The 13,425-nt window shown below is 37.8% G+C and overlaps 1 protein-coding gene across 1 annotated transcript in view; it reads right to left on the bottom strand.

The window, feature by feature from the left end:
* Positions 1-13,425, bottom strand: part of pitpnm3 (PITPNM family member 3) — a 162,045-nt gene that overhangs the window by 88,255 nt on the left and 60,365 nt on the right. The window contains exons 3-4 of the mRNA XM_017308106.1: positions 10,918-11,043; positions 10,561-10,671 (exon numbers count right to left, since the gene is read on the bottom strand). Coding sequence (XP_017163595.1) covers positions 10,561-10,671; positions 10,918-11,043 — 237 coding nt within the window. The remainder of the gene's footprint in view (positions 1-10,560; positions 10,672-10,917; positions 11,044-13,425) is intronic.

Here is a 13,425-nt window from a genome sequence, read left to right as displayed (position 1 = left end):
GATATGGGGTCTGAATTTTATTCGAATTCCTGAGGTTGTGAAATATAGACATGATCTGAATTTAGAAATAGTTCTTATCAATGGRTACAACACTTCCACGTTTTTATTTCATTCACTTGTCCTTGTTCCTTTAAAACTTTCTTAACCCTGGAGCTTGTTATGGTAGATGTTGACCTTGAAATAAAACACAATTTTCTTTGACATTGTTGTGAAAACTCACTTCCCTTTACTCCCAGATAATGCAGAATATTCTTTTAAATCAACTCCCTTTCATAAGGGTGTGTCAAAAGCCATCAGCAGCTCCGTCTCTTGGCAAACAGAATAATAATCCATCCTGTGGTTTTGGGTAAATATTAACTCAGTGAAAAGCAACTTTTTCATAGTTTAACCTCAGACATGTCTTATTGTCTGCAAAAAACAAAGAGAAAGTAAATACATGTGACTAGGAGTGTAATGATGCATCAAGCTCATAAGACAAGTTCAGGTTTGGCTAAACTGTTTTTTTTCACGCTAATCTCAAAAGTTGGTTTTAGAGAACGTCTTTATAGCTTATAACTATTCAGCTCAKGTTTAAATAGTTTAGGTTTTGAACTGCAGATTTTCAAAGACAGGCAAAATTTMTTTAGCTGTAAGACAGCCTTTGTTTTTAGCTCTGAAGCTAATGCTAACTTTAGCATCATCATCACCTAATAGTTAGCTGGTGGTGGAATCCTTACACAATATAAAACCATGTTATTCCTTTTTTCTAAGTCGTACTCAGAATTTTCCCAAAGTCGTTGAAGCTTATTTAATCAGTATTGTCAACATGGAAAGTTTGTTGTTGTATTTCAAACTCTCCTAGCAACACTTTATTTATTTTAAAGAAAGCGACGAGCACCAGAGTAAAGGCGGCAGTGTTGCCAATACTAATACTGATACTTTTTTATTTACATTTAATATATCATCAAACTTCTGACCTGTAGGGATTTATGTGTTTTTTCTTTTGAATTATTTTGCTCAAAGCAAGAACAAAAATTTGAAAACAGTTTACAGGCATTTGCAAAATACTTTATAAAACATATTAGCATGATTTGATACAGAGTTGGTGTCGATGTTATCCATATTTTGGATTAATCCACTTCTATTATTGGAGAATTTTGGAGACTGAGGTGTGAAAGCCCATCCGTTCTCACTCTTAAATATAAACAGCAGGTTTTTGCTAYAGGCCACTCCTTTCTCCCATAGCACTCCCTTGTTTTTATCTGCAACATTTTTTTTACATTTTAACATCCTAAATGTAACAAAAAGAGAAAACTAATTTTTAAATTCTGGGAAGAGCTGAGACTTCAAGAGAAAAACTTTAAAACCCAACCTTCGTTTTATCTTTCCGTGGAACATTTTCKGTTGCCAACCGAACAGTAGTTAGTAAAGGAAATCAGCACAGACAAATGTAATTCCTTTGCAACCCTGCCATGCCATGTGTGCAGGAGCAAAACAAACCTTGGTGAACCTCAGGAGAAACATGTTCTGTTTACATGCAGCACTGTGTTGCTTTGCTGTGGTTTTCTCAAAAGGTTCGAGTCTCTAGCAACACAGACTAGGGAAAGTACATCGCTGCAATTACAACTACTTCCATTGTGCAAATAAAACAGTTTCAATATCTGAACATCAAACTGTTTCTGCATGAGCAAGTCTGGATTGCTTCTGTGTAATGAAATCTTTGTAGAGCTGCATCTCCTACTGTTTTCGTTTGAATCCAAACCACTCAATCAAAACGGCATCGCATATGCATTTAAATTATTACCACCGCAGATGAGTTCTTTGCAGAAAGCATATTTTCAAAATGTGGTGGGATAAGCAAGAAAAACAGCTTCTCTCTAAATAGGGAAACATTAATCTTTTTTTTTACATTTACATTTTTGCGCATTGTATTTCAACCTTCAGTCTCACAGAACAGATGCTGAAAGAGGACAAAACAGCAAAAGTCAAAAGTTCACCACCTCTTGACTCCCCCTGACACCAGAGTTATGCCTCTACAGACTCATACATCTGTAAACTGCATCACAGTTAAAGCAACAGTAAATTTTGTCTATAATAAATGTGTAGAAAACATTTGTTTATGTCCTGACAGTATAACATGAGACAGATAATTTGTGAAAACATTAAGTTCTTACGTCTCCTCCTTACGTTGCCATCTGCAGAAAAACACTACTCCCGGTCAGAAACAACCAATCAGAGCCAGGAGGAGAGTCTTAGCCCTGTCAATCAGGCTTGTGTACAAGCTGTTCACACCTTCGCTGCTCTCTGCAGCTATTTGCCATGAATGCTAGGGCTAGTTAGCATGACCACCAATGTAATTTAATTAAGTTTTCCTATAAAATTAAGTTGTTTCTCCACCATTAGCACCGCTGTTGCAAACCGCCAATCTTGAGCAGCGTGTACATGACTATGATTGACAGTGGTAAGACCCTCCTCCTGGCTCTGATTGGTTGTTACAGACCAATGGGAGTAGTGCTTTTTTAATGAACTATCCATCTCATGTTATACTGTCAGGACATTGTGACATTTTTAATAAATATGTAAAATAAATACATTTATAAATGTATTTATTTTACCTACTGCGGCTTTGCATTAATCCACTGCGGCTTTGCATTAATCCACAAAGGGACATTATAAAGGATCCTTCCTCCTAGCAGCTGCTAGACTTTATAACCACCACTACTCCCAATAAACTCAACTTCATCCATGCTATCTGTACAACTTTACTGTTGCACACATTTTTTTATCACTACTTGTAAATAGTCTGTCATTTCACATAGACATGGACATTTTGTACATTGTCTAATTAGCCAATTAAATAATGTACAAAATGTGCACATTCCTTTAGGTGAGTATTTGCTGTTATTGCCTGTCACTTTGCTGCTGTTGCACAGAAATTTCCCAATTGTGGRACAATAAAGAATATTTCTATTCTATTTAAGGTGAAGGATGGTTAGTTTTGTTCCCGGTTCTTTTTCTCCCAGTCAACACAAAGTATACTCAACATTTTACTCTCTATGGATGTTTAATAGCTTCATCACTACATACTCTGCTTTTCATGGAGAAACTRTGACTTAAGGCCTTTTGTGACATGACTTGAAATGCATTAGCTGTGAGCTAATACATCAACTGCAACTGGTGGCAACGRCATCTGAAAGCTATCAGTTACACCATTGTCTAAAAGTCAAATTTCACCTCTCATCTTCGTTTGCCAAACAGCTAAAGGCCCCAAAATGACACAAAGAGCGCTTTAAAAAAACAAACAAACAAACAAACAAAAAATAAACAGGCTATCGACTGTAAAGCAGTCACATCAAACTAAAATGATTACCAGACGGAGTAAAGATTTTTCCACGGCTGCGATGAAGCAATAAAACCTCCCCTGATGATTTTACGAGCGTGTTAGTAACACTTCAGAGGAGCGATCATTATGGTGACTTGTAATGCTGTCCATTTAAAACGGCATGCCAGTACGAGAACGTAATCTTTGGTCTCCTATAAAAATGTCACAACCTACAACATCTATGAGCTTAAACGCCTTCTCCTCAAACCACCTGTGTTTGTATATTAGGAAAGACAGTGWGATTTTACATTTCACTGCATTATGTGGACTGTGGTAGAGGGGCAGTGTTGACTGAACATCTCCACCTGAATGTAAMGCTGAATGCTCAGTGTGTCATTCTCAGGCAGGTTGTGCTGCCTTGCTATGGGTATTCATGTCCCTAAGGTGAGTCGGTTTGGGGTGTGCTGTGGTCTGGTCACTGACTTGCAAAAATATTCACACACCACTCCAAATTACAGCCACAAACATAAATTTATGATGTTGGGATATTATGTGATAAACCAATTAGACCTGAAAAGTCTCTTGATTTTCTCACTTCCATCTTTTCACATCTGAAGACTAAACACTTTGACCAGTCTTCTAAAGATGAAAGGGAGAATGTCTGTAACAAATGATCAAGTTTTCATTTAGGGTCATTTGGTTATTCTAAGACAAGTACTKTATATCTGTTGATCTAGTCCGTTGCATGGTAGCTCTGACCAYACCGTATGTCTGATGAAAGATGAACCGYCKGTCCTTTCTTAAGTCTTTTGCGCAAACTTAACAGATTTTCTTGTAGAATTTTCCTGTGTTTTGCTTTATCCAATTACCTAATCACCCATCTCCAAAACCACTGAAAGCTTCCATAACTTCCACTCAGTTTCACCTTGGGGATGGTGCAATCAGGGAAATGCGCACTTTTAATTTTACATCACAGATTTGGCTTTGACTCTCCTCTTGATACTCTTCTATAAAGGTCAGATTTTGTGCAAACTTAACGGTTATCTGTCTGGTCTGTCATGTACCTTGGTCTTCTTGCTGTTTGATCACCAATGTTCTTTAAAAATCCTATGAGACCGCAACAGAAGAGGTGGAAATATACACACCAGCGAAGTCTTTTTTACCAATATGATGACTTTGAAAAACATTTGTGTGTAATTAGGAGTGTTGGATTAAAATGGGGTGAATAAAAAGGCATGCAACTGCTTTCAGATTTTYACTGACAAGAAATCCTGTCATTTCCCACCCACCTCACAATGGCTCACTATGTTGGACTTCTCAAAAAATCCAATGAAGTACATTGATTTTTATTGGTTCTAAGAAGACAACTTGCACTGTAGGTACCAGTTACTTTGTGCTTTGTTGACAAAAACAAGCCCAATGTGTCACTGAAGAATAATGCAGCACTTACAGAGAGGAAGAAAGTATCTATAGTTTCCATACGTCTTCAAAATCTTTCAATAAACAGAAAAAGGTCTTGATAAAAAAGAAAAAATAAGAGATGACAATAGTATTTTTAGTCATCATCTCTGCTCACATTACTGTGGAGCTGTAAAATAATAAATGAGCGCTGCTGGAGTGGACCACTTCATGAGTCATTACTGGTTTTGTGAGTGGTCCGTTGATGGGGTGCTGGTGTAAAGCATTGGTAATGTGGTCACCACATGACTGCAGGAGCAGCTTCTTTCATCTCCACRGGCCCAGATTGAGCTCGTTGTGAACCGTAACGGCCATGATTAAAAGCAATTCTTACAGTAGCTTATCAAACCACCGATCTGACCTTTACACACGGTGGCCTCTGCTAGTCAGCAAACATTAGCAGAAGTTATTTCAGAGTCACTGAAATAACTTGGTAATAATGAATWAAAATTGACTGAAAATTATCCAATGAAATGATTGTACAGACATCGATTTTGAAATATGGCTCGTCTGAATAATTTTTGAAAARTGATAAATGAAACAAGTCAGGGCAAAAATGATTGTTCCTCTGGAAAACATTGAAAAGAACTGGACTGCATGTTACACTAATATGTGTCTTCTACAATAATTAGCTATGCAGATGTCTTCAAGCTTAATAGCTGCCTATTTAAAGGGTGACAGGTAGAAGTCCCTCTGCTATTTGAGAATGAATGTGTTCCATACTGGACATGGACCACAGGAAATGAAGGGGAGAGTTGATCCAGGAGGTTAAAAAGACAATTAAAGGTAAAGGTTACAAGACCATAACCAAACTGCTTGATGCTCCTGTGGTTCATTCAGATGTTTAAGATCCATCGGACTGCAGCCAAGCTTTATGACTGTGCCCTAAGGTGGAAAATTGAAGCCAAAGATAATAGGACTGGTAACCAAAGAGTCCAGAATGACCTCCAAAGAAKTCAAAGGTTATCTCCAAGGTCAAAAAGGTACATCAGTGTCAGATGGCACTATCGTCATTGACTGAGTCAAAGTGGACTTCATGGGAGATGACCAAGTAGGGAAGCAAGTCGCAAAAAGGCAGACTGGAATTTGCCACAATAAGAACTGACAAGCMAAAGTTTTTGGGACAATGTYCTTTGGACAGATGAGATAAAACTGGAGCTTTTTGGCAAGTGACATCTTCTCTATGTTCAGACACCAACAATGARGCATATAGACAAGACCACTTCCATGCTTCAAAAAGTGAAACATGGAGGAGGCTCGRTTATTGTCTGAAGCCRTTTTACTGCATTAGGCACAGGGAGTATTGACTCTGTGTGGGCTATGAAAAAAAATCTCAAGATTATTGCTGTATTCTGAAGAGAAATATGCTGCCACTTGTCACAAAGTTTGGCCTCAGTCACAGGTTAYGGGTCTTCCAACAGGATAATGACCCAAAACACAACTAAAAACCCCCAAGAATGGCTAAGAGCTAAGTGTTGGTCTTCTAGGTGCCCTGATCTAAATCATATGGAAGGAACTGAAACACGTAATCTGGAACAACTGGAGCAGTTTGCCTGCAAGGAATGAGCCAAAACACCTGTGGACAGGTAAAGAAGTGGCATTGATAGTTACAGTGACTGATTGTAGTGACTGACTCAATAGTTTGAGGTACAAAATATCAAGCTACCATTACAATCATTGCTGTCCAGGCCTCATTATTATTATTATTTTTTCTTTTTTATGATTCTGTTCAACTACACTTCATAAGCAACATCTGATTTTCATGGCTTAGTTTTCAGTAAATGTTTAATACTTTTGTCAGTTTCAAGTCACTTCAGTGACCACTGTGGGGTTTCCGGTCATTGACATGGGGGTCCGAACATGTTTGTCCACATGTGTCCAAGAAGAAGAAAATGAGTCCGTCAAACCAGTAAGCCATCATTTCATAGCCGACACCAAAAATCTGGTAAAAAGATGTAACAAAAATTACCAGCTGTTATGTTTTATGCCGATTTAAAGCCATAGAGCTTTTTCATCTCTGGTTCATTTGACTACACGTCTCCCAGCACTAATTTCATTTTACATGACACTGCGGTATTCCATCTTTGATAGAAAGAAAAAATGTAATGTGATTTTGGTGGTTAGATATGCTCTCCAGAGAGCTTCAGAAATGTGATCAAATAACTATTTCCCATGGAGAAAGAGTTTGGAAAATCATTTGATTTGTTGCAATCACTCAGAGAACAGAATGGGAAAGTGGGCAATCTCCAAAGCCTCCTGCTGGAGAACTACAGTAAGAAATGTAATCTTATCTTCGCAACAACTATTACTAAGTTATATACCAACTTTTTGAAAGATAACGGTGAAGGTGATTGAAAATATCTGTCCAAATCGCTACAGAAATAGTTCACACACTTAACCTCTTTCCATGACATCTTAATCTCAAGACCTAAAACCTACAGAACACATTTGGAGCGTCGTACTGAGGAGAGATGAGTCTGATCTGTGTGCGTGAGGAATGCTGAGAGATTCCTCTCCTTGTATGCTCCGACCTTATTAAATGGGATAGGAGAATAATAATAAGCTTTGTTATATTTGCCAAAGGGGCTGTATTAGCAGTAATTTGAAATGTGGGATTTTTCTTTCCCCCACTCCAATGTACACCAATTAAAGGTTGCATTTTTATATGTTCCCATTGTGGGAATATGCTACTGCAATTAAAAATTWGTTTATTCTACAGCTTTTTATAGTTCATTTGGGTATTAATTTGACTTTTCATTCATGACACGTTTAYAGAAGTGTTTGCTTTGAAAGATGTCCAACTCTAGGACAGAAACCTAGATATACATCAGTCAGATATTTGTTGGCTTCACCAGAAACCTTTGCAGGATCCAGTTAGCGATGGGTTTTCTTCTTCTTTTTTTAAATCAAGGTTTCATTAAAATTAATAACAGAGGAGGAAGAAAAATGTAAACTACCCCACTTGCGGAGCATGACTTTTATTTTAACTAGCGCTTTTGATGCGCATAAGGAAACGTTGCTTCGTGCCTTTTCTAAGGCATCACAAGGCATAATTAAGAAGCACTGAACACATATCAGCATAAGAATATCTCCACCTACATTCTGCTGTATGGGTGTTTTATTTATTTATGTTCATCCAGGGATCATTTACAAAATGCCCCACCATATGTGAGTAAYGGTAATGTGGCGCTTCTCGCCTTAATGACCGCTTTACTCCAACGTAGGTGGATGTTGTTTGTCAAGYAAAATGTGATGCGGAAGCCCGAATGGAACGACCTTTCCAAAAAATTAACATAAACCACAGAGAGCTGAGCGCAACGTGAAACTTTCAGTAATAACACACACACACGCACACACACCCAGGAGAAATAACTGCCCGCCTCTGCTGACCGGCGCGGCTTTTGCTCCTCTTCCCCCCTCGCCGGCTTTTGTTTTTCTGCCCACACGTTTACAGCATGGATGGTTGTGATAGTCATGGTGTTCTGTGCATGTACAAACAGACCTCTGTCAACAGATCCTCAAAGTGAGTCAGCTGTGCTGCGTGATCATCTCCACTGGCGAAATCAGCAGTGATTACCAGAAAGCCTCTGGCTTCAACTCGCCAAGCCTCCATCGTTTTCTAACCAGGTCTTACTTCGAAGGCACTGTTCTCTTCATAAAAGAAGAGTTCATGAACCAAAAAGGCGTTTCAGAGATAAACCCTCATAGGGACAACTATAAATGACCTGAATAGCTAATATTTYGGAGCCGAACAGAGATAAGATTTGTGATTTCAGTCTCTGTGGCAGAGCTTTTCTCCCTCTGTTTGAGACAAGAACAGCTGCAGCTGATAGATCCGATAAACACAACCTGCCTGAAACGAAACGGCTCGCATGTAAGAAGCCAAACATTTAAATGTTTTTCCAAAGAATAGAGAAAGAACATTGTGGGGTAATAATGATGGACAAAATGTGCTTTATTTGCTTCATAAAGCATGTCTTGCTTGTTCTGTTTTCTACCATTCAATTGCCAGTTTGTTACAACATAAACTGCTGAAATTTGTTTTAAAAAAAACTTTGTCATAATGGACTGACGGGTAAATGTATAGAAACACAGAATGCTGAAATGGTAAAAAAATGGAACATAAGTAAATAAATATTGAACTGTAGCATAGTCGCTAATTTGCAACGGAAAATGTGTGAGAAMTTCTGCTGCTAAAACCATTTGGTCTGCTAGGAAATAAATTCTCTGTTGGAAACTTTTTGCCCTAAAATTATGAAATTATTGAATCTTTGAATCCCATCAAGGAGAAACAAAAACCTGAGAGAAAACAGTTCATGTCACCAGGAGACTGCAGCTGGTGTTTGTGAGGCTCAAGTTCATCCAGTAAGAAAATACTTTACTACTACATTATTTTTATGCATCATTTATGAATACAACATTAATGTCTGCAGATTTCTCCAAACACTCTTCCTGCAAGCKTAGMGATAATAATTAGCTTCAGCTCATATGACATAKTTTAGCATTAGCTTGAAGTAAATKTTTGTGGACAGAAAACATGTTGCCGGGAAATTAACGGACGCTCTAACTGCAGATGGTCTTTTGGTGCGTTCACGCCGAATGCGTTTTGAGCATCAGGTGCRTCTGGTTTACAGTCAAAGTCTATGTGGAGGCACGTCKAGGGCTGTTGCGGTGCGTTTTGAGCCTCTAGCGTGGAGAGATTTGAAACGTTTGGAGCRTTTTGAGCATTTGATGTGTCAAGTCCATCAGACCTTGGATAGGTCCAAGGTCTGTCAAAACCAAAACTAAAAATGYTTTTGGCGTGCACACGCATCAAACTTGAAGCTTCAGATGAGTTTTTGACGTGGGGAACGCGTTTGGTGTGAACGCACCATTATGTGATTTAAGGGATCTTATAAACTGTGTGAACAAAGTAGTATTTTGACATCTACCTTACTGTAGTGTAAAGCATCACAAGTTAATCACAGACTGATCATGTGTACAGAGACTTACAAAACCATATTAATCTTCATTTTATGAACTCTAGCTTCAATGCCTTTTTCTTGRCTGGACATTATTTTTACACCATGCTAGATTAGTAATGAGGAATGGGCCAGCTCCAATTACAAGACCTACTGTTAATTCAGGTTCAAAACTATTAAAATGTTCAGACTTTTTAACCCRGGGTTTTTTTGTTCGTTTTACCAATTTTATAACCTCATAAAAAGTTAACAAAAGCAGATGCCTAAACCTTATACCATCATATTTTGGCACCATTCTGTTGCTGTATTGGCTGCATTTTTCTCACTTTTTTTCTTTCATGTTTTTTTATACAACTCTGTTTGGGTCATTGAACTAGGAATGCATATTTTGAGCTACAATCTTGAACACATCTGAAAATTAAAGTCCTCCACCCCTGATGTTTACCCTTAATCCGTGTTGCATTTTTTGTTACGTCTCCAAGTCTTCTTAAAAAAAAAATACACACACACACACATAATCTATGACTTTGTCAGCAGAGCTATTATAGGTCTGGTTGCAGTTTCAAGTCAGAAAATATTCCTTTGCACCTATTACGGCATCACAGGATGAAGTCATCACATCTTTTACTCTTTTTRGCCTCTAATGGGCAAAAATGACTTAATGTAGCTCTAAATAGAAGCTGCACTCTATCTACAATCTCACCACTATTGTCATTATTCAGCAAATAACTCTCGCTATCATTCCAGGCAATTTAAACCTTCCCTCCGGACGCGAGCAAGACAAATGCACACTACGTGAGTCTGATTATAGTGTGTGTGCACGGGTGTGTGTGTCCGTACCGTGAGTCTGGTCCTCCATATGTCCCAGAGTTTCGATCTGCTCCACCAGGTCATTTGAGTTCCACTGACTCATGCCCAGCAGAATGGCGCTCTTCCCCTCCATAACATCTGCTGGGACACACACAAACACAGAGTACACACTTAAAAAATGNGCCTCTAATGGGCAAAAATGACTTAATGTAGCTCTAAATAGAAGCTGCACTCTATCTACAATCTCACCACTATTGTCATTATTCAGCAAATAACTCTCGCTATCATTCCAGGCAATTTAAACCTTCCCTCCGGACGCGAGCAAGACAAATGCACACCTCGTTGTGTTTATGAGTCTACGTGGGTCTGATTATAGTGTGTGTGCACGGGTGTGTGTGTCCGTACCGTGAGTCTGGTCCTCCATATGTCCCAGAGTTTCGATCTGCTCCACCAGGTCATTTGAGTTCCACTGACTCATGCCCAGCAGAATGGCGCTCTTCCCCTCCATAACATCTGCTGGGACACACACAAACACAGAGTACACACTTAAAAAATGAGACAAACTGCAGCAAAAACAAACTTCATACATATTTGCTATATTACCAAAGTAAAGAGATTTTTGTTGAAAAGAAAAGAAATAAAATATTTGATGTTTCTCCTCAAGTGTTTAAGCTTTCTGCCATAACGGGCAAYGTTTGCATCCAGAAGCAGGTGCGGGGTTCTYCATCTGTTGGGTGTGGTTTCGTTTAAATTTGGCCAGACCGAGGAGGAGTACTCTTTGCCCATGCCAAGCGCRCACACAGGCCAATATGTAGCAAGTAAACAACAAAAACAAAAAGCCACATGACAGATGATGATGACAGGAGAAATAACAAGGCGTGGCAGCCATGCAGTGTACTACATATGGCTTGTGACGGCAGGAAACAACTCAGACAGCTATTGTACTGCCAATGCAACACTGGCACTTGGCAGGGATGACGCTTCTGCAGACTGAGGATATCTGTACCGTAGACCATTACATATATTTTTATCTATGTCTAGTATCTCAAACAAAATAACTCTGCTGGGTGATTAAAAAAAAAATATTTTGAATTTTGAGTCTGTTACATTTTTCTAGTATTTTGAAAAGTAAGCAAAAGCTAGAAAATAAAGGTGGGATTGATTCAATCCAATATCAGTATCAGAAAGTCTCCAAGTTTTAGGTTGCAGTTAAAAAATGTTGCCTGCTTAGATAGAATATGAGCAGTAATCAGAGTAATCTGTGTGTGGATGTGTGTGAGAATGGGCGAATGTCTAAATGTTGTGTGAAGCGCTTTGGGATCCTATGGACTAGCTAAAGTGCTATACCAATAGAGGCCATTTACCATTTTACAACTTAATCTTATGAATTATGTATAAACAGACATTTTATGTATAAAAGAGGGGCTTGTTATGTAAGCAGCGTGTAAAGGACAATCTGCCTTCTACGGTYTGCTACTCACCTGTGCCCTCTTTAGAGATATTTAGGTGTTGAATGGAAGGACATGTTGTACTTTAACATAATTTGGATGGCTACTATTGGGAACTTAATGGGTGATTTTTTTTTCTTGGACTTAGAGGAATCGAGGCACTTTAGTAGTAGTTTTGGAAAGTAATGTCAAAGTTTATAAAAAAAAAAGTACCAGATAAGTTTCAGAAAACGAACCTCTAAGTTTCACGAAAGTTCCTTTATAAGGTGAACTTACTTTAACATACTTCATTCAATATGAAAAAAACACTAAATTAGCAAAAATTCTAATATTAGTTGAAGTGCTATTAATTGCATCATTAGTAGTTGACCAACATTAACTCAATCCATTCAGCGTAGTATGAAACTTAGCTAACATGGTAGCATTTCCTAAAATGCTTTAAAGGTACCACTAGCATGCTGACCTACACMGACATGCTCAGCATAGGTCAGTATGCAAAAACTCATATAGAAACTAAAATTACTGTAAAAGTTCATGTAATGTGCTCCCAATTATWTGTGGGCTACCACTAGCATGTTGACTAAAGTTGTTCACTTCAGCATTTATGTCAAAATTAAGTAAGAAGCTAATGTTAGATAAAATGCTATCAGTAGCATGTGGGCTAAAATTACAATGTTGACTAGCATTAATTCAACTCCWTTYAKTGTGTTAAGTTTAGCTTTATCAAAATAAGCTAAAATGCAACTTTTTTGTGTTTTTACTTTTTTTTAATGAGAAAGTAACCACAAAGCCTAAAGGGAGTTTCAGGAAATTACCTGTTAAGTTTTGGGAAGCAACCAGGAAGTACCATTAAAGTTCCAGAACATAGTAAAGCTAAAGTAGGTCATATTTTTTAAAAATAGAATGTTATCAAACAGTTAAAATGCTTAAATAACCAAATGCAYTAAATGAATAATATAATTTGGATTAATTTCTCAGACTGATGATATTAAGCCTTTCTTTTAGTTAATTATGATTATTTTCCACTTACAGCCATAAAAACACATTCAACATTAGCTTATGATGACACTGAACCAATAAACGATTTACTTATACAGGATTTACTTCGAGTAAATCTTGCTAAATACCTTCTTGAAGATTATTATTTTTAATCTGACAAACAAACCTCATAAAACATTTTCTAATTGACTGAATATGACCTTAAATTGTTACTGGGAGATTTTGTGGCTGGTTGTAGCAAGTTCTAGAAACATTCAACWTGTTCCACTCAAAAAGCAGCAACTTCTTTAAAATTAGAATCTTTTAAATTCAATGCAACACCCTCCACATTTTTTTCTAGGTCTAGCAGCTATATAGCTGGCAATGATGCAAAGATAATCATAACAAGATAGTTCTGACACGTATTATGTAACTACCGCTCTCATAAATATAAATATGACTCAAGACA

Source organism: Poecilia reticulata, linkage group LG13 (assembly GCF_000633615.1).
Source record: "Poecilia reticulata strain Guanapo linkage group LG13, Guppy_female_1.0+MT, whole genome shotgun sequence".
NCBI lineage: Eukaryota > Metazoa > Chordata > Actinopteri > Cyprinodontiformes > Poeciliidae > Poecilia > Poecilia reticulata.
This window is presented reverse-complemented; position numbering and strand designations above follow the sequence as displayed.